This window comes from Brettanomyces bruxellensis, chromosome 4 (genome assembly GCF_011074885.1).
Source record: "Brettanomyces bruxellensis chromosome 4, complete sequence".
Taxonomy (NCBI): domain Eukaryota; kingdom Fungi; phylum Ascomycota; class Pichiomycetes; order Pichiales; family Pichiaceae; genus Brettanomyces; species Brettanomyces bruxellensis.
The window spans coordinates 302,576-322,883 of record NC_054685.1 but is presented as its reverse complement, the minus strand read 5'-3'; the positions used below and the strand labels follow the sequence as shown (position 1 = coordinate 322,883).

The window sequence follows — 20,308 nt, the reverse complement described above, 5'->3', positions numbered from 1 at the left end:
TGTAATCGTCGCACCTTTGTCATGTCCGCAATCGATTCTTTATTAAAATTGTTAAATTACGGAATGAATATGGATTGTTTCAATACAAACTCTAGTAAATTATTTTCCAGATTGTAAGGAAATCATTAAGGTAGTAAATTTTGTGGAGATACAGGTGCAAGCCGCGTTTGGTTTTATAAGCTAAATTATTGATCATGCATAAATAATAATAGTGCGTACAGGATTTTAATTTAAGAACTCGCTTCTATGGTTAGATTCAAATTTTCTCACCCCGCAAAAGTGGATTCACTTGCTTTTGAATGGGGTGTTTTATCCTATTTGTGTGTAGATCGAGAGTATTAACGGACAAAGTGGATTGTCAAACTTCTTGATTTCGAAACGTCATTTCGGCTGGCCCGATATCCATGGCGATTTCCATTTAATATGTTGCCATCATTCGTAGAACCAAAATGTCCATTACGGAACAAACTTTAAATTTTGGTTAGCATGAATTTAATATCTTTGCTTCAATTTATTTATTTGAATGCATTTCTGACCAATGAAAGCTTAAAGGAATACAATTGTCGGCAATTTTTTTTTCAGAGCAAATGCAAAATTCTTTAGTAGTTTCCGAGAGCTGCAACGGGCATCGTCAAAAGTGTCGCACTCCGATATTTCTCACGAATCCGGATTAACCCATACGACAGATGGTTCTTTCGAAATCATTATTTATTTCCTATTGTTAACCTGTCACTTCGAAATGGTCATGGAAATGCCTACTGAAATAACAAATGATTAAAAAGAAACTATATGTATACTTGTTGAGCGTACACACATCTACTTCTAACTACATGTTATGTACGGTTCGGTTTATTTCAATATATTGCAAACAAGCATACAATAAGCTCCATAGGTTTGGACTTGACCTTGGTATCGTAAATATTTGCTCGACAACGAAGAAATACAGTGAGATGACTAATGGCAAACAGCAAATATCCTCTTTTACATAATCAACCGCCCACATGGGCCTCCTTACTCTCCACATGTATACTATCGAGATGTTTTTGTGACTCCAATTTGTCCACAGCATCCCCTTGAACCTCCTTCAGTGTTTTACCTTGAAGAGTGTAATCTTCTGACTCCTCATCAACACCACATCCGCAATCATAATCTTCAAGAATATTACTGCAATCGTATATTGGGTGATGGAGTTTCTCGTTAACCTGATTGTGCACATCACATCCCCAGACAGCGGCATTCTTCCTCGAGTTTAGCTGGGGTGGGAACTTCTTAAGTAGTTTGATAAAATGTCTTGCACAGTCACCACAAGGATAAACCTGGGCAAATGTATAGATGTAAGTTCGAAGATGCGATTTCTGGGCATCTGTAGGCTCGTCAGGATATCTTGCAAGGATTGTGTGAAATAGCTTCCAGGATGCATTGCCTAGTTCTTTCCGTAGAGTTGCATTGCCCATCTTTGGCATAAATGGTGTATCAGTCTGCTCCAATCCTTCCCGCTCTAAATCGATATTGAGCCCTTCAGAAACTTCAGAAATATCTGAATCTGATGGCGTGGTCACTTTTATACCATCGCCTTCTTCGGAAAATGTTCCAAGTGTTTCTCCTGGGTTACTGAACGCAGAACTTGAAAACATGTAAACGAAAGATGTCATAATGATAATTGAGATTATAATTAGCCCAGGTGATCTCGAGAAAATCCTCTGTAGACCACCTGTGCTCCGCGAACCTCGTGCAAGGAACTTCATATTCTCAGAAGCCTTATATTCCTCGGCGATATCTGATTATTTCAAGCTTGTATTCGGCTTGGCTATTAGTCTATTCAGTACTGGTTATTGTGATTGTCGCGTTAATTATTGACAGCTCTGCATGCCGCACGCCTACCGTATTCGCATTCAGGGCAAGAATAAAAAGAGACATGAAAAAAAAAAAAGTTTCTCGTGTTTATTTTTAGTGCGTCTTGTCATTCCATACACCTCTCAGGCGAACCCCAGTCGATCGACCCGCTCCTTTTCATTTCTAATTAACATCTGCATCCCCATAATTTAACGATAGCCAGTGGTCGAAAACTAAACATTCACATCCACCGATTAGCGTTTAAGAAAGGCCTACTGACATAAGAGAATAGAAGCATCCAGCTCGCATACATATAAATAATGGTAAAAGCCAATAATGGTGAAAAAGACGAAGCCTCGAGTGGACCCACCTTCTCATCTCATGATGTTATAAACCATGAGAATCAGCCAAGTCGAAAAGCGATTACGAAGGCGCCAGATGGGCTTTATCCAAAACCGATTGCAAGTTCCTTTAATACATTTCAGATAGACGCTGCTAGGCGTATGCATATGCTAACAATTAACTCAAGAATGCCTCCTAGATTTAAAACGCCTAATTCAAACTCACGGGATACAAAAGATGGTCAATCACGTCATTTCCACGATGAAAAAAGTTCCGAAAGTAGGTCACCGGATAAAAATGAGCAAAGCACAACAGATAAAGACGTTCAAGTTCAAGTACCAGCAATGGGATGTGATGATCAAAATTGTCAGAACCCACGTTGTGCACATTGTGGTGCTGTTATCATACCTGCACCAGCTGCTACATTTCCGTTCAAGGATACACCTTCAATATCCATCAATGACTGGGAGATATATACTGCCAGAAAGCCAATTCTTACGAAAGAAGAAATTGAACATTTTGAAAGCATTCTTGGAGTTCCTGTACCCGAGATGATTTTTGGAAACAACAAAGTCGAGGTTTTGAATAGCAACAAGAATCTCCATATCTGTTTTAATTCTCTTGATGCACTCAGAACTGTCAGTATTGATAATAAGGATATACTAAAGGTCTCCTATGCAGATGAATGGTTCAAAAGTCGGGCTAAGGCTCACCATAACGATGATGATGTGCTAATGGAGATCATCAAACCATATGATTGGACATACACTACTCATTATTTTGGAACCGATCTTACAGTGCCCGAAGGTGGGTTCGTTCATGATGACAGCTACACAATTCCGCATGATAAGCTTACAAAGCATAGTCCCATCTTATTCTTTGACGATATGACACTCTTTGAAGATGAATTGGGTGATAACGGAATATCGACACTTAATATTAAGATAAGAGTGATGCATGACTGTATGCTTGTATTACAAAGATCATTTGTGCGTGTCGACAATGTTCTAGTGCGGATACATGATACCAGACTCTATGTTGATTTTGAAGAAAATTTGGTCGTGCGGGAGTTCAAGCGACAGCAACAAGATTATGACAAGCTGTTAAATCTTGCAGCCGGCCATAGTGATCCCAAAAAGCTTTTAAGAGATATGCAGTGGTGTTCTATGAGGCTTCCTGTTGTGGATGTGCGTAGAGAATATGCAAAACTTTCCTAAAAAAAGAAAAAAAAATAAGACACGTGGAAGGCTCAATGTTGATTATATCATTGTTTATGAGGACTCGAATGTCTGTACTTAATATGATTGTAGTGGTACAATTTGTTAGGTATCCATGTATTTGCGATGTAGGCATATTTTCGGTATTCTTTCTTCGGAATTTTATTATCTTTCATTCTATCACCGGTTTTCTTTTTTTCTTTTTTTTTTTCACGCAGATCAGTTGGGATCACCATTTTCCATTTCAGAAGCATAATGATTTTACCCCAGTTTACTTCAATTCAGTGCATCTTTCTACATTATATCCTTGAGAATCATTGACAACTGCTCACTCTTTCGTTTCTCCGGTATTTTGAAGAAATTTAGTTTTTTGGTTTTGAGATAGGGAAACAGTTGATATATTTTAACGGTATGACACCTACATTCACTAGATTCACACTTGCATATATTTCAAGAAGATTTCTTTCAACAACAGCTTGTCGACTCTCCAAAAAGGTTGCTGTTGTTGGTGCAGGACCATCCGGATTTTATACATCCTTGAATCTACTCAAAGACAATGATCCATCTCTCCAAATAGATATGTTTGAAAGAAATCCTTGCCCCTTCGGATTAGTTCGATATGGAGTGGCACCTGATCACCCAGAGGTCAAAAATTGCCAAGAACGATTTCAAGATACCCGAAAAGATGAGAGGTTCAAATATTACGGAAATGTAACTGTTGGGATTGATTTAAAGTTAAAAGAGCTTTATGACAACTATGATATTGTTGTTTATGCATACGGTTCAAATAAAGAGAATAAGCTTGGAATACCTGGAGAGGATGATCACCCTGGTATAATTAATTCTAAGGCATTTGTCGGTTGGTATAATGGCAGTCCTGAATACAAGGACCTTGATCCTCCCTTGGATAAAGTTAAAAGCGTAGTCATTATTGGAAATGGTAATGTTGCAATTGATATTGCGAGAGTTCTCTTGGCACCTATAGAGTCTCATTGGAAGATGACAGACATATCCAGGCATGCGATTGAGCAGTTGAGGAAATCAAAAGTTGAGAAGGTGACTATTGTTGCCCGTAAAGGCTTCCTGGAAAGTAAGTTCACCAATAAGGAGTTCAAAGAACTTTTTGAATTGTATAAGGAAGGTGTGTATTTTGGAGGTTGGCCTAAACAGAAGTTTGTCACACTTCAAGATTTAAAACTTGGGAGAGTGGACAAAAGACGGCTTTCGTTGGTTAATAAGTATAAAGGGTTGTTGGAGAAAGAAAATGCAGGTGGCAAAACCCCAAGAAGAGTCTGGTATTTGGATTACTTGAAAAGCCCAATCGGATTCAAAGTGAACCGTGCTGATCCAGAACTCTTGGAAGAGGTTATTTTCAGAGATAATTCTATAAAGATTGAGCGTATTCCAAATACCCGCAGTTATAGATCTATCATAACTCCTACAGAAGGTTTCAGTTCGATAAATTGTCAATTAGTGATTCCATCAATCGGATATAAATGCAAACCTTTACCCGAATTCAAAAAGCTTGGAATACCGTTCGATGAGAAAAAAGGAGTGATTCCGAATGTAGATGGAAAGGTTATCGGAAGAAACGATTCTTATTGCGTGGGCTGGGTTGCAAATGGTTCAAGGGGAAATATTAACTCGACTGTCATGACAAGCGGTTTACTAGCTGAAATTATACAGGAGCAGCTTAATGCTAAGAACAATAATATAGACAAACCCGGTCGTAAGGTTACGGAAGAGCTATTAGGTAAGAGGAATGTAAATGTTGTCAACTGGGATGATTGGACAACAATCGAGGCTTTCGAGAAAATGAAAGGTAAGGAGTCTGGTAAGCCGATGGAAAAGGTCACCGACTTCAAGGAAATGCTGAATATATGTAAATAAATTTTACGGATCAAACGATCGTTGGTTATCGTGTACATACTTACGTTTCTATAGATTTATTTTTCGAATACAGCATGTTGGCTTATATTTATATATTTCTGAATTTGTATTGGAATTTGTAAATACATACTGGGCCCTTGAGCATGAAGGAATTGCAAAATAACATAAAATGTGAATAATATACCTGGCATCCGCCAACTAATGAAAGTGGATATTCCATCATAGAAAACGGCGCTTATAGGCCTTCCTCTCCCTTCTCATGACGGAACACAAAGTAGTAATTCAATGCATATCCAGAAATCAAAAGAGCCATTGTAACGTGGAACACTGGTTTTCCGGTGTTTCTGTACTTTTCTCTGTATTTGGCAAAAAGTGTCTTTGCCACTGGTGTAGGAGCGTGTCCTCTTGGAAGTTTTGAGTAGAACGAAACAATATTCTGCATTCTTTTAGCAGCCGGATTTGAGCCAAGGTTCTAAATAATTGGTATCACATGTTAGTATAAGTCCACCCAATTTAATATAATAAGAAGAACCCTTTATAGGTAGCTAGTCAAAAAACGATGAAAGTCTCAAAATGTGAATAATGAATACCGCTAATTTGATGTATCGGCCATCCGCCCACGTGTATGGATTTCACTAATACTTTCTATACTTTCCTCAAGGTATCTCAACCAGTCACTTTGTGTTTTAACACATCCATAGAGTTGGTCTGGATATTTTGAAGTGCTTAGTGTTTAAAACTGCAAAGAATATCCTGAAAGGCAACTTACTGCTGGAGAAGCAATCTTTGGTGGAATCAAAGTCGACAAACTTCTTCTAAAAATGAACGACATCCTGCGATATTTAATGTTGCTTGTTCCGTTCAAAAAGCAGATAAGAAACTGCACTTGAATACTAGATTGTCAGGTTGTATTCTTGCCGTAGTCAGCAATTGATCAATAATAACCTCACTGCTTTTACTTTTTTTTAGCTTCTTCTCAAGTTACATTTTCAACTTCCAGGCCGCGAATTTAACAATTTTTTTTACTTCTTATTGGACGAGAAAGGGGAAAATAGTAAAAATTGAGAGACAGCGAAGAATCTCAAAAAAAGGTCTGCTTACGTAAGTTTATTTTCTAAGTTGGCTCAGGCTATGACTAAGTTAGGTAAAATTAAACTACTACTTTCCTGTATTTCTGTTAGTGAATGAAACAATGTATTCTCCGATTAAGTGTTTTATCTAACTGGTCACATTTATTTATATATCTTTTTCTAGATGCAATGAATAAATACATAGACAGACAAGATACTTTGGCAGTTTCTTCTGGAAAGGATTTTTGAACAGACTATATGACAGTCATGGGCAAGTTCTATAAAGTCATATTCTTTTTTTATACAGATCATTTTAACCCGTTTTTTCCTTGCCTACTTACTTTGATGTATAGCTATTGCTCAACTTTTTAAAAAAAAAATTATTATTTCAGCACCTCCTTCGAGGGATTTAATTTCTTTCCTCTTTAGGAGTATTCACCCTTGTCTTCTTGATTTGTTCATAGTAAGTCATGCGTATCCTACATAAATACTGAATCAATGTGTTCAAATTTTATGCAATATACACATCTTTGTGCGTCTATATGAAATGAATAGTTTTAGTACACATGTCCTAAAACGGTGCTATTATTTCCTTTGTCATATTTGAGAAGCTCCATTATTTAAAATTTTCGTCTTCTCCTCTATCTTGTATGCCAATTTCCCTTTCATTCATTGCATTTAGGTCTGTAGCCAACATTCCAAATAAATATAAAGGTCTGGCTATTATTTTATCTTCAGACTATCAAGTATTTTGTTTCAATGTCTTCATGTTCATCCAATATCCCAGATATTGAGAGAGTGATAGAAAACTCCTCCGATCCTATTGGTTTGTTAAAAAATGACTCAAGTGGAACCTTAATTGACCATAAAAAGCAATCTTCAACATTTTTACCCCAAGCCTTGTTAGATAATTCTTCTTACATCCGGTGTCATTCTGATACCGATTGGTCGACATCTGGCAATACTTCTCAAAATGCAGTAATACCAGAAAATGTTGCAGGTGGAACCCCGCCACCTCCATCTTCTAATAGTTTTACTGCTTTTCCTGAATTAAATTCACATGAAATTCCAAGAGATTTTTTGAAACGTTCGACTGATCCATCTTGCTTGCTTCATCGTGATACATCAACAGCGCATTCTGCGTTTTGCTCGTGTGAGAATGGTGCTCTGTTTCAAAGTATTGCAGTAAATCCTGTTGTTTCATCAATTACAGATGGAGGGAATCAAGCTGATTTAAGATATATTCCACCAATGACTGGGCATTCATTAACAACTGAATACAATATTTATAATGAGAGCCTTTCCTCCCAATCACTCCCACTGTCGGAGATCGTATTGGACTTGGACTCAATATATTCACCCTTAACGGAAGAAAGTAAATCCAATAGCATAGGGGCTTCGCAAACTAAAATTTTGAAGCGAAGTCAAGATAACAGCATATTTAATCTGCAAAATGATGATGAATTGGCTATTAAAATTGAACCCATTGCACAAAATACTGTCTCAATAAGTTCAGTTATTCCTTCGCTCACCACAAAGGTGGTTCCACCTAAGCCCGCTCCAACAATTTATCAGTATGCAGGTGGTAAGAATCGTAAGTTTAAGTTTGATATGTTTAGAATCGAGGATATTACATCGTCAAAAGGTAATAATAACCTTCCTGGTATATATGCCGACAAAAATACAAGGAAGAGAAAATTGAAAACTTCAAAAAATAAAGAGAAATCCCTTCACAAAGATCCCGAATATATTAAAGATTATTCTTCGGAATACCCAAAGTTCAAATCTAAAGTCATTTTGCCTTTAATGACGAATGAAAGAGAAGGGAAAATTCTTCGGATGTCCAGGCAGAAAGCAATGAGTATTAAAGATGTCCAACAGGTGTTGTGGCTATTCAAATTGCGAAACTTTGATTTAAAGCTAAAATTTCTTGTTTCAATTATTGGTAGGCCATCAAAGCAGAAATTACCTCCTCATGAAAAAGATAATGGATTAATTATAACTGAAAGAACAGATAAGCATTTAAGTATGACAATAAAGACATATGCTGGCGCTGATGATTCAGCAGAAACATTCGATGGATCGATTGTTTCCTGCTTTAAAGATGTCAAACAGTTTCAAATATATTTTAGACAGCCAAATCAGCCGACAACCTATAAGTCAAAAAATAATCTTTTGAAGAATGCAACTAAAAAAAGAAAATTAGAGAAAGGATTGATTCCTATCAAATGCGTCAAGAGACCTTTAAATTCATTTATGCTTTATAGAGCGCTGATGGTCAAAGCAATTATTTTGCTCTCATTTATGGACTCACTTTCGGATTTCTTGTTTGAAAAAACGGGACTGAACTACAAAACGTATGATCCTGAAAAAGAAAAAGTATTTTTGGAGAACTCCGAAATTGCTGTAACAGAGGAATTAAAACAGCAACTAAAATCCCAGTTCAAGGTCAAAAAGTTCAATCACCATTTACTGATACAGATTGTATCCTTGATGTGGGCTAACGAAGATCCAACGATTAAGGAAGAATTTTATCGTGTTGCCGGCATTGAAAAGAAGATACATACTTTATGCTATCCTGAATATAAGTATCGACCAAACCGTAAAAATTGAATGCATCTTTTATTAAGCAAAGAGGATACATAATTTTTGTGAGGTGAGGAGAATGTATGGAAAACTGGGAAATGGTGAGCCGTTAGAAAATTTAAAGTTAGCTAAAATAATTCGAGAGGGTCATAAATTTTAAGATGATAAATATTTATTCATATTAAAGCCAACTTCATTTAAAGGTGGCACTTGAATATATCTTCCTTGTTTGTGCTTTATTTAATCTAGAATAAATTCTTAGTCAAAGTTTAAATACGGCAATTAAATTTTATATTCATCTTCAAGTAAATACTTGGCACGATCCTGCATAGTGTTTCAGAATGCTTTACGGAGCTCCAGATCCATTCGAAGAACTTCTTTACCGAACAGTAAGTAACTTTAAAGAATAGCATAAATGAAATACATAACTAACAAGTATACTCAATTTAGCTCATAAGATCAAAACTTTTCAATCAAATTGTGCGCAATATATACTGCAGAATGAATAACATAAAGCCTCCACGGCCGGTGTCTGATGATCTACCTTTCCACCGACCGCCAAAAGTGCAAAGTAGATTTGAATATAGACCTACGATGATACAGAAAATGAATGCCTTTAGAAAAGTATTCCAGGATGAGTTAAAAAATACTTTCTTGTTCAGGAAATAAGATGTATAGATTTTACAACAATAAGTCAAAGTATATTTATTAAGCGAGTCACTAAAAGTACATAGAAAAAGGAGAAAAAGAAATAAGGTTATTATATTGAAAGCACTCATAACATTTTATCAGAAAAATGTAACGAAGTGCCAAAAAAAAGGCTTCCGGAGTATTAAGAGTTCCATATATTTGGCGTCATCATACGATGGAACTTAGCCTTGGTATTCCTTCACTACTCCGCCAAATTCAGTGGATGGTTTTTTGAATGATTTAGAAGATGCAAGCGTCACATCATCTGGCAACGTGAATATCATCCTATGAGCATTATGAACTGTGAAGTCACCCATCATGACAGTATCATTATATCTGCGAATGGTATAAGGTTCTGGATCATTCTTTAAAACTTTTCTCATGCTCCACGTGACGGCAAACGGTCCAATAGATGTGATTATAGATGATGGTGTGTTCGTTTTGTATTGTAATGTTGAATTGAAGTTAGCTTTGGTAAAGGACATGTTGTTTCCGCACACTTGTCTCAAATAAGCAAGATGCTCCGGTTTTAAAGTGAGCTTCTTAGGCAATGGTTTATCATCCTTGCCGAATGACCTCTCGAATCCCATTTTATAGCGATATTTTCCCTTTTTGATCTTCACGTCAATTAATAGCAAATATGTCTTGCACGTGGCCAATATGAACCTTCCGTCACTGGAAGTTGTCAAGCCAATAAAATCATCACCAAGACCTGGAAGCGAGGTTTTTGCGTTTCTTCCAAGTTCGTCGTACAGCTTAATTTCTCCTCCTTTAGTAGATGCCACAATGTATCCATTGTCCGTCGTAGCTATCTGACTGAAATTCGTCTTCGATTTGTACTGCTTGAAATCAGAATCAACGATTTTATTCTTTGTTCTAGGGTCAACTCTGAAAAGGGACTGTTTTGAAAGTCCCAAGAAAGTCTCCTCATCGCCCATCTCCGCATACTTGTCGTTTGGTGCAAAGTTAACCACCGGAATGCCAACCGAATCTTTCGTCATAGTCCAGTCCTCAACCACCTTACCACGATTAAGATCCATCTTATAAATTGTGTTAGGATCTGCGGTATCCTGAATAATCATAGTGGTATCTCCTTTTTGAAGCATCATACGGTCAAGATTAATCTTTTTGTTTTTTTGCCTGGAGCTAGAAATGCTTTCAATAGCGGTAGAGAAAGTTAACTTCCTATCATCGTTGTCTGTACGGAAAATTCCAAGCTTGTTTCCCCTGGAAATAAAAGCTCTGTCGTCTTTTAATCCTATCTTGAGCCCTTTGTTATGTTCTGCGCTATTTTTATAGCGTGTCTTTTGTTCGTCTTCACTATCACTCTCATTATCTTTCATGTTAATCGTAGAATCGGTCATTTCAACATCATCGTCATCATCACTAACGGCATCTGGCATATCTTCATCGCTAAGAGATACATCCCTAAATGTATCAACCAAATAGTCCTGCTCCGTTTCTTTGATAAGACGCCATTCTCTTTCGTTGTTATGTTGCCACAAAGCTTTCGCAAACATTTTCTGAAATTTATCGTACTCATCCCTGTTAGCAAATCGCATAAGAAATGTGTAACCAGCTTTCTCTGTGAAATAGTTGAAAATAAATGAGAACTGCTCGAATCTGAAGGTTGGATCAAGCTGCTCAATAACGTACGAAACTATTGAGAAATCTTTGCTCTTCGTATCCTCTTCGCTCTGCTTCTTTTTTATCTGCATCAAATAATTCCAATGTCCGATGTCCTCAATAGAAGCTTCCATCCCCTTTTGTTTAGTCTTGAAAGATTGTTTCTTGGCATCATAAACGAACAAATCACATAGCACAGATCCAATTAGCTCACCCTTTACCTGTTCTTCAGTAGCCACTTCTTCGATGGCATCTTGAAATTCATCCTCATCTCCCTCATCTGCCTCATCCTCGTCATCTGCTCCCTGCAAATTACTATGAAGATCCAAAGTAGATGATGCAGTCGATATGGAAGATAGAATATGATCCCCTTCTAATTGTAAATCCTTTTGCTCAACAACAAACTCCTTCAAGGAAGCGGCATGAATATCTGCGCTGGATCTTTTGTATTTTCTTTCGTATTCACACCTATAAACAGCAAATAAGAAATGATCAACCGTGTCTTGGGGAACCGTTGGGTTAATTCTGTATTCATACATGTCACCTGCATCCCCTTCTAAGTCTTTCCAACCAAGAATTTCACTTTCGGTATCCTCAAATAAAATGAATTTTAATTGAGCATCAATAAGAAATGACTTCAAAACGGTTGTATCCGATTCAAAAAGTTCGTCCTCTTCATTATTTTCATCATCACCATCACTGATTAAATCCTGCTCGGAAGTGTGGTTCTTTCCAACAACAAGTTGATAATTGAATGGACTGCTGGTTTCTCTTATTGAAAGAATTACATCCTCATAAAGGCATTCATTTTCTGACTTCGGAGATGCGGGTGAACGCACAAGAATTAGCTGTCCAGAAGGAATTGAAACGGATGTATCTCCAGAATGTGTTTTATTGCTTAAAAAAAACCTTCTTAAGATATTCATTATAGGTACTTCCTGCGCTATTAAAAAGAAAATCGTTTGAGATATAACTTACTGTCGAAGTAAAGAAGAAGTCAAGAATAAAGAGTACGCTGTACACTTGGTCGAATTGGAATGCGTTTGTTCATTCTTCATGTTGTAAACATATGCTTAAAAAAAATATAATCATAAAAAAAAGTATCAGTTTCATATCGTCGCTCTTTCCAGAAAAATTATTGTCGTACATGTCCTAGAATAAAAGTCTTAAGAGAGTTTACATTGGTGAATATCCAGACTCTATTCTTTACATCTCAAAGGATTACTTTCAAGCAGCCGCTATTACTGCTGCATAATATATATGTTTTTACGTCGTTTCGGTACATCTTGTATTGTTTTCTCAAAGAAAAGGCCTACAATGTGGAAGCTTCCTGATTTGGATAAACTTCCAGGTGGTTTCAGAGGAAAGGTGTATAACCGACGAGACTGGACTGATTATTTAAAAAAAAATACAGATATCATACAGCAAGAGCAGATTAAAAATGGAGGAAGAATGCATTTAAAGCCACCTCCTAAGGGATGGAGGAAAATGGATTTACCACAATATATGAGAAATAAATATGCTTTAAGAGAAAAAGCCATGAAGTTGGATCTTTCCAAAACAAAGAGGCTGAGTAGGACTGCAATGGATGGAATAAAAATGCTACATAAGAAATATCCTAAAGAGCTCACGACGCAAAAGTTATCCGAGTTCTTTAAAATCTCACCTATAAGTATTTCGAAAATCCTCAAATCGAACTGGCGACCAAGTTCTAGTGAAAAGGAGAAGAAGCAGGAGCACTGGAAGAAAAGAGGGGCCAAATTAATAAAAGAGCAAATGCTTGATCAAAAGCTTAATGAGTATTTCAAAGAGAAAGAGGAGGAGTTAAAAATGGAAATACCGTATTTCGTCAAACAAGAACTTTCAAGTTATGTTCATCTCCATGCAAAGGAAAAGCTAGGGAAAATTTTTGATAGCTTGAATGAAATTCGGGAAAAAAGTCAAAGAATTAAAGATGAGGGAAAGGAATCTGAGTTCCAAGGCCGATAAATCGATTTCTTCTATTACATGTGCATTTAAAATATACATATCTAAGTGTATGTACGACGTCATTTATAGACATATGTAATATGACGATATATATGAAACAATTGAGAAAAAAGCCATAGATTCACTGCAGACCCGCTGCTTCTTCCATGGGAAAATTTACTGTGATAATTTTCCTGGCTTCACCATGCGAACTTGCTCAATGAGATTTTGGCATTCAATTATACCTTTATGAATACTGTCAAGATAGTTACCGTCTTTTCTCTGTGCCCCAGCTTGATCCGCATATAAATTCTGTAACGGAGACCTCCTAAAAAAGTAGTCTCTGGGATGATCTGCATTCACCATTCCCATGTAGTTGTCCAACTGCTTGAGCTGGAACAATAATGGTTGCATTTCAGATGAATCATCTTTATTTCTGAAACTTGATCCGCTATAATAAGTATTCTTCTTCTTATATTCATGCACCTTAAGATATTCGAGAGTTCTCTTCATGTTCGTCATGCTATTAAACAATTTATCGGTTGAATTAAGGCAGCGTGAAGTAAGATCATCTTCATCTAAAGAAAGTTGCTGCTCACTTCCAGAATAACATTTTGAGCTACTCCAATCACCGGGTATAAATGAATAATCTTTCACAAGAAAATCACCCGTACCAACTGATTCGTCTTTGTAAACTCTACCGTTGTAGTTTTCTTCGACGGCTGGGATATGCTTCACGTTTTTTGAAACTTTGGAATAAAGCTTTTTTATTCTTTCAAAGGCAAATTGTAAAAATTCTTGTCTCCTTTCGTACTTTAACGAAAGCAATGGCCTAAGCACAAATATTGATGTCAAATAGATCATGAAAACTGAATAGCTGGTGCCTTTCAAAAGCCTGATAAGATAAACAAGCGTTCTGTGGCCTGCAATAATATCGGATCTTTGGGAATTAGGAATATCGACCTCTGGAAAACTAATAGCTGACATTACCTTGAAAATATGTTGTTATTTACGTCCTCTATTTGCCTGTGCTTTATTAAGTGTATAGGAGTATATTATTTACTCTAAGAGAGCAATCGTCAATTTATCTTGCGTTAAGTGACAAAAAAAAAAAAAAACGTCTTTCTTTGGCATGTACTTCCTTTAGCAAAAGCCGCGATCCTTGATACCCAATTTTAAATATACATCTACCCACTACAAATCTCCCAGAATTAAAATCCTTCTAAAATAATCAACCCCTGATTATTTACCGGTTAAATAGCAAATAAAAGCCTGACAAAAGATGAACAAGACGCATTGTCAATGTATGCACTCTAGGTTCGATAATATTCTTGTAATCAAGTTGTTCATGACTTTTGGATCATTGTACCTAATCAAAATAAGTAGATTGACGATAAACAAATCGCACTCGTTTTTTCCTTTATCCCTCTTTTCTTCTATTTTTTCTAAACTGTTTTCCTCTTTGGAATCATCAATCATGGCATCTGGATCTAACTTGACTGTAATGTTATTCTGTTCCGCTTCTTCTGGATCTTTCACAAAGCCCATCAAACTCTCATCAAAAGATGAGCCCGTATGAGTACCCGTTATATTTTCTTTACTATCAGAAGCTGTTTCTTCCTCATGCTTCGTAGAAGCACTATTTGTAATTGTTAAACTATTTGAAGGCACCCTATCGTAAGCAATATCCAAGTTTCTTTTTTCGTTAAAGTAGTTTAAATGGTTCACCCATGATTTCAATGGTGTGCATGTTTTAAAGGAGGAATAGTAAACCATCAAAGAAGCAATTAGTTCATAGTCAAGCGCCTCCGCCAATCTATTGTTAACGTGGGAATTTCCTCCATCCTTTGTAGATGTGGAAAGAATGAATGTGAGTTCATCATAAAACATATCTAATCGCTCTCCAATAGAATCAGCAATCATGTAGACTTCAGGGAGTTCAAACTTAGCTGGTTTACCTTCTAAAATATATGTTATAAGTCCGCTTAAGTCGGTGCTATCCGGATCTGGCTTTTTTAGTTGTTTAAGATAGTTCTCCACCTGTGGTAGACCACTCAAATTTTCAAGTGCGGTAAACACCACATCATTAACATTCTCCATCACCATTGAGTGTAATATTCGAGCTTCATCGTTCATTTCACCTGGTTTACTCAATTTCTCAAGAATCTTGGTGAGGGTGATAATTGAATTTTGTCCTTCTTTCTCCCAGCTGGCATTCACCAAGTATCTGAAAATAGTTGTAAGGTTGTTAATCAAAAAAGGTTGATAAAAATACTCCAATCCACCAATCAAAGAATCTTCATCGATCAAACAGGAGCTGTATGCCATTATTGCCTCTTCCAATATTCTGGGCATTATAAAATGATAATCACGTAAGCTGCACATTTTAATAAGATCGTCCGATATTCCATCTGTGTTATCGCTGTTAAACAATGAACTGATCCATTTGTTCATGATTTTATTTAGTTCCGAGGAAGGATCCTGAAGCTTTTCCAAATAGTCATTTGAATTGATAGTACTGGCATTATTCAATAATTGCAGAGTAATATCATTCTTCTCAAATTTCCAAAGATTCATGTTGTACCTGTAGACGGCATACTGAACAAATATTAAAACAGTTCCTAAATCGGTGAAAAATTCCTGGGCGTTTGAAGCATCGTCGCTACCCAAATCAAGATCCATGAAATCCTCATTATTTTCTCTCATGAACTGGTCGCTTTTTGTTTCTGTTCCAGGTTTAGTATCAACAAGTTGGTCTAAATACGACAAAAGCTTTTGAATGAAGTCATATGGTGATCTCTCCAAAAGAACGTAATCCAGTACTGATTTCTCGGATGCCAAAGATATAAGAATCCTCCTCAGTCTAAGATTATCTTTTTCTGTAATAAAAGTACGTATTGAGTCTAGTATCAACTTTGAAACCGTTTGCATGTACAAAATAGATTGGCTCACTGTCTTCATAAAGTTCAATGCCCCAGACTCTTCAATAGAAGAGAACTCGGGATTACTTTTGTGAAAAATATTGTTATAAGTAGCCACCACCTCCTCTGTCTTTATATTTTTCATAGCTAAAGTACTGGGTGCATTCGTAACAATTCTCTGAAGATGCTCAGGCTTTACCAAATCAAGTGTGATCAAATTCTTTAAAAATTTGATGAACACCTGCCTATTCTGATCAACATTAGAAGCATCTGCAATGTTTTGCAGTGTAGTTGCTAATTTAGCCTGACTTATCTTTAATAGTTTCATTACCAGAGGTAATTTGTTGGTGATAGCGTTGATCCAAACATCTCTGGTCCTCTTCGTCGATAAAAGTAAGCAATCAAACATTGACGTAGTAAATTCATAGGCAATTGATGTATTCGTAGCTGCAGTTGTGACACTAGACAAGTTAAGTACACGTTTGAATACCCGAATAAGTTTCTCGTTAACAGGAGAATACTTCACAATAAATTGTTGTGAAAGCCATAAAATCTTTCTCATCTTCAAAAGTTTTGCAGATTCCAACGATCCCTGTCTACCATTTTGAGAGACAGTTAGTGTGTTATAACCCTTCTTGACCGCTGATAAGTTATAGTCGCTGAAAGATGCATTCAAGTATTCATAGGAAGAATTAAAGCCGTTTTTTTTCAAATATTCCAGATAGTTCAAAATGTCCTGAGTGAATTGTGGGAATATCTTTGACCCACTACTAAGAATATTTGCCACAAATTTTGTTAGCATTAGAATGAATTTGGCATCATTATCTAATGAACTCTGAAATTTGGGAAACGATTCAAGGAAAGATCCAAGGGCTTTAAGAAATTCTTCGTGACAACCAAGGCTTTTCCAAGGAAATTCATCCGATATTTGATTGAAATATACCAGGATAGCCGTTTGATCTTCTTGCTTTAATTTGGCTAAATATGTTGAAAAAAAGTTGACAAGATCTTCGAACGTGTTGTCTAGGTCATTGGTTACAAGAACCTCAAATATATACTTTAATTGTAATGCTGATGAAGAGCAATCTTGGAAAAGAGGCAATAAGTCAATTTTAGCATCATTTGAGCCTGAAAGTGTTTTAAATTTGTATTCCCTGTAAAGTTTACCAAATGTCAAAGGGTGGAACTTCTTCCTCAAACTGATCAAAACAAGGCGATCCAATTGAGGTTGACCCAATGTAGTCGTAGTCTCTGACATTGTGCTTTTATACCTTATATAAGGCAATTGCAACTGATTACAGTTTAATCCTGATGTAACACGATTGTTGCAACCTTCAAGTTAGTGTGTGTACCTGTATCCTTAAAAATTAATTGTATATAATTTAACTTGGAGTTTGAATGAGTTTATTCTGATGCCTCTAAAAAAAAAGTTGAATGAAAGTGTGCGAAAAAAATTTACGTACACGGATTTCTCCTGTTAACAAATTAATTATAATATAGTATGTACATGTGTGAGCGAATAAATTACATATTTCGAAATCATCGTTGTTACCGTATTAATTAACCCGGGAACATTACTTCACCCCAGGATCCAAACCAGTATTCTAGAACGGCGTCCCTTACCGTACGGCTAGGAACAGAAAACGCTTCTAATGGTATCTCAATACCCTCAGATTGCACCTTGCAAAGTTCTGCTGTCTCCTTATCTCCCTCCTTGGAATACATTGTTGCCAAATTCTTAAATCCAATTCGTGCTATTTTAGCACAATTGTAATTTCCATGTGAGTATAGCATAGATTTCTGGGCCGAACTTCTTGCAAGATCAATGGCCTGATTATAATGTTTTCCATACCAAAGGATCTCGCTAATCTCCATTTGAATTAATGGTATCTTTTCAAATTTAAGTTCCATTAACCTTCTTTCATCTTTTGAGTGAACCGCCTGCTTCCTTCCAAATAACGCTTCTGAGTCATATTTTTTGTCGAGCACAGATAGCTCGCATTCAAGCGATCTCAATGTGGATGTTAGCATTTGCAATGCTATATTGATATAATTTGGTCTTCTTGAATCTGTGAAAAAAGAGCACAAATCTAGAATGGAATTTAGCATATTGTTTCCAAGAGTCTGGTCTTCTGGAATTTCAGTGACATCCTTTATTATCGATTTCGTGTTTTGGCTTGTAAACTCGTGTTTTTCCAAAAGTTCCAAAGCATTAAAAAGACACGTCCGTATCTCATCGAAATTCACATTGTTGTATTCCATAATATCCGCCTTTGTTCTTAGAGCCTTGTTCTTCAACTTGTATGATCCAACTTCTTCGTGGGCAACCTTCTCATAGTGATTAATTATCCCGAAACAAATATCTACTGTGTGCTCGACTAATCTGCTTTGCTTGCTTGGAAGAGTTAATGCGTATCTTAAGGCAAGATCACAATACATTGAAATGTAGTCCAAGTCATTTCTCTCGAAATACCATTTATCAAGTTGGTCCGTAGACATTATTATGTTGTCAATGTTATATTTATAATTAGCATCCTCCTCCAATTTTTGCTTGTTCTTTGGGTCTTCCTCGGTGTCATAATTCTTCAACCCGTTTTTTTGGGCAAGCATTCGTAAGCATCTCAAGTAGTTTTCGTTCGCCTTTTGATCGTTTATGGTAATCATTTCCTCCACCACTCCATGCTTGTATACACTATTAATCATAAACCCAAATTTGCTGGATGTAGCCTGTAATCTCTCCAAATATATATTTGTCAAAATTGCCATCATTATATTAAATAGGAAATTGATTATAATGAATAGAAATAAAAACAAAAGAAGACGATATTTCCATTCATTGTCCCCAGAGTCTTGAAGCATCTGTTTGAATATCCTAAGATTTGTACCGATCCTCCAGAATGCTGCTCCTCTGACCTGCCCTTTCCAAAACTGGTTTAGTCTTCTGCGGCGAAAGTTCAAATCAACATTTAATACGTTATGCTCAGTTAATATTTTTGGAAAATTTGTTGTTTGCAAAAATGGAACCATTTGATGCAGCAGTTTTCTTTGATTTATTGCTGATCCCGACCAAAAGAATGCGTTTCGGGAAGCATAGTGAGGTTTTAGATGTAGAAGAAGAGGCTCTCCCGGCTGTATTCGAGGAATGTTTCGGATCCCAATAAATCTCAGACCTAATATAGGCCTGATCTGTAACATCTCTTGCCAAATATAGCTTGTGGATCCGACTTTAAAATTTGGTTTAAAGCCTTCTTTGGTGTTGATAAAAAAGATTGTACGCAAAAAAAGGTGGTGAACGAACGAATTCGACATTAACGATAATCCATCGATATTTCGCGCTTACGTCACGTTTTTTATTCATCTATAGTAATCGTATCGAGTAGAACGGGGAATATCGAGTACATATTTCGAAGATATCTCATGAGTTGACTGAATCTTTTTTCAAGATTATTAAAAGTTAGTAATTGAATATATAATGCCTGTTTCGTTTGTAAATAAGTTGGTATGTGGGAGAGATAGCACAAATTTTATTAGATTGTGATTAGCATCGTGATTCGAGGCTTGGACTTTTTCTTTATGATTTTATCTTTTTATAACATTCATCAATCGCATAATCCCAAAATATTGATTATCCCACTTATTTAACATGTAATTGTATATATAAATGAACGAAATGTCATAATTGAGACAAATCCCGACAGGAGTGGGAAGCATACAAGAATGAACAATTCACAAAAAAAAAAGATTTCTGGGATTTTTGTTCAACCGTTTCACAAATAGCGCGACTGGGTGCACGAAATAATTCATAGCTTCACATAAAGCAATATATGGTTGCAAAATGTTGAAATCTAGCCCAATCATTTACCGGGCGAGGCATCTATCTGACCGGCATTTTTACGACTATATTTGGTATCACGAAACTGACTCGTTTCTTCGTACTACGTATGCAAAATCAAAAATACGCATACTAAGACATTGATCCCGACTTGAATTTTTAGAGATATCCATCCTGTCTTACGTATATAGTTCGAAAAAAAAAGTTCTTTACGACTAAACAATAATATGGGGATAGTTTCCAGTAATATTGTGTTTGTTTCATTTTATCAAAAAAGATGTCAGAGCATATCACATAGTTGGGCCATGTGGAATGTTCATTTGAGAGCTCTGA

The 20,308-nt window shown here is 36.3% G+C and overlaps 10 protein-coding genes across 10 annotated transcripts; 4 read left to right on the top strand and 6 right to left on the bottom strand.

Annotated features, from left to right (window-relative positions):
* Nucleotides 1–989: 989 nt before the first annotated feature.
* BRETT_001695 (uncharacterized protein) lies at nt 990–1,652 on the bottom strand (the record flags this gene model as incomplete). The annotated part of the gene is made up of 1 exon (XM_041280238.1): nt 990–1,652. One exon carries the CDS (start codon nt 1,650–1,652, stop codon nt 990–992), a length of 663 nt encoding a protein of 220 aa, XP_041135121.1.
* Nucleotides 1,653–2,153: 501 nt separating this feature from the next.
* On the top strand, nt 2,154–3,392 carry BRETT_001694 (uncharacterized protein; the record flags this gene model as incomplete). Its single annotated transcript, XM_041280237.1, has 1 exon — nt 2,154–3,392. The coding sequence occupies one exon, from the start codon at nt 2,154–2,156 to the stop codon at nt 3,390–3,392; it is 1,239 nt and encodes a 412-aa protein (XP_041135120.1).
* Nucleotides 3,393–3,803: 411 nt separating this feature from the next.
* On the top strand, nt 3,804–5,282 carry BRETT_001693 (uncharacterized protein; the record flags this gene model as incomplete). The annotated part of the gene is made up of 1 exon (XM_041280236.1): nt 3,804–5,282. One exon carries the CDS (start codon nt 3,804–3,806, stop codon nt 5,280–5,282), a length of 1,479 nt encoding a protein of 492 aa, XP_041135119.1.
* Nucleotides 5,283–5,517: 235 nt separating this feature from the next.
* ATP17 (ATP synthase f chain, mitochondrial precursor) lies at nt 5,518–6,114 on the bottom strand (the record flags this gene model as incomplete). The annotated part of the gene is made up of 2 exons (XM_041280235.1): nt 5,518–5,754; nt 6,052–6,114. 2 exons carry the CDS (start codon nt 6,112–6,114, stop codon nt 5,518–5,520), a joined length of 300 nt encoding a protein of 99 aa, XP_041135118.1.
* A 997-nt stretch (nt 6,115–7,111) lies between these two features.
* On the top strand, nt 7,112–8,965 carry BRETT_001691 (uncharacterized protein; the record flags this gene model as incomplete). Its single annotated transcript, XM_041280234.1, has 1 exon — nt 7,112–8,965. The coding sequence occupies one exon, from the start codon at nt 7,112–7,114 to the stop codon at nt 8,963–8,965; it is 1,854 nt and encodes a 617-aa protein (XP_041135117.1).
* Nucleotides 8,966–9,810: 845 nt separating this feature from the next.
* BRETT_001690 (uncharacterized protein) lies at nt 9,811–12,180 on the bottom strand (the record flags this gene model as incomplete). Its single annotated transcript, XM_041280233.1, has 1 exon — nt 9,811–12,180. The coding sequence occupies one exon, from the start codon at nt 12,178–12,180 to the stop codon at nt 9,811–9,813; it is 2,370 nt and encodes a 789-aa protein (XP_041135116.1).
* A 391-nt stretch (nt 12,181–12,571) lies between these two features.
* On the top strand, nt 12,572–13,243 carry BRETT_001689 (uncharacterized protein; the record flags this gene model as incomplete). Its single annotated transcript, XM_041280232.1, has 1 exon — nt 12,572–13,243. One exon carries the CDS (start codon nt 12,572–12,574, stop codon nt 13,241–13,243), a length of 672 nt encoding a protein of 223 aa, XP_041135115.1.
* A 156-nt stretch (nt 13,244–13,399) lies between these two features.
* BRETT_001688 (uncharacterized protein) lies at nt 13,400–14,209 on the bottom strand (the record flags this gene model as incomplete). Its single annotated transcript, XM_041280231.1, has 1 exon — nt 13,400–14,209. One exon carries the CDS (start codon nt 14,207–14,209, stop codon nt 13,400–13,402), a length of 810 nt encoding a protein of 269 aa, XP_041135114.1.
* A 312-nt stretch (nt 14,210–14,521) lies between these two features.
* On the bottom strand, nt 14,522–17,401 carry BRETT_001687 (uncharacterized protein; the record flags this gene model as incomplete). Its single annotated transcript, XM_041280230.1, has 1 exon — nt 14,522–17,401. One exon carries the CDS (start codon nt 17,399–17,401, stop codon nt 14,522–14,524), a length of 2,880 nt encoding a protein of 959 aa, XP_041135113.1.
* A 302-nt stretch (nt 17,402–17,703) lies between these two features.
* BRETT_001686 (uncharacterized protein) lies at nt 17,704–19,170 on the bottom strand (the record flags this gene model as incomplete). The annotated part of the gene is made up of 1 exon (XM_041280229.1): nt 17,704–19,170. The coding sequence occupies one exon, from the start codon at nt 19,168–19,170 to the stop codon at nt 17,704–17,706; it is 1,467 nt and encodes a 488-aa protein (XP_041135112.1).
* Nucleotides 19,171–20,308: the final 1,138 nt, after the last annotated feature.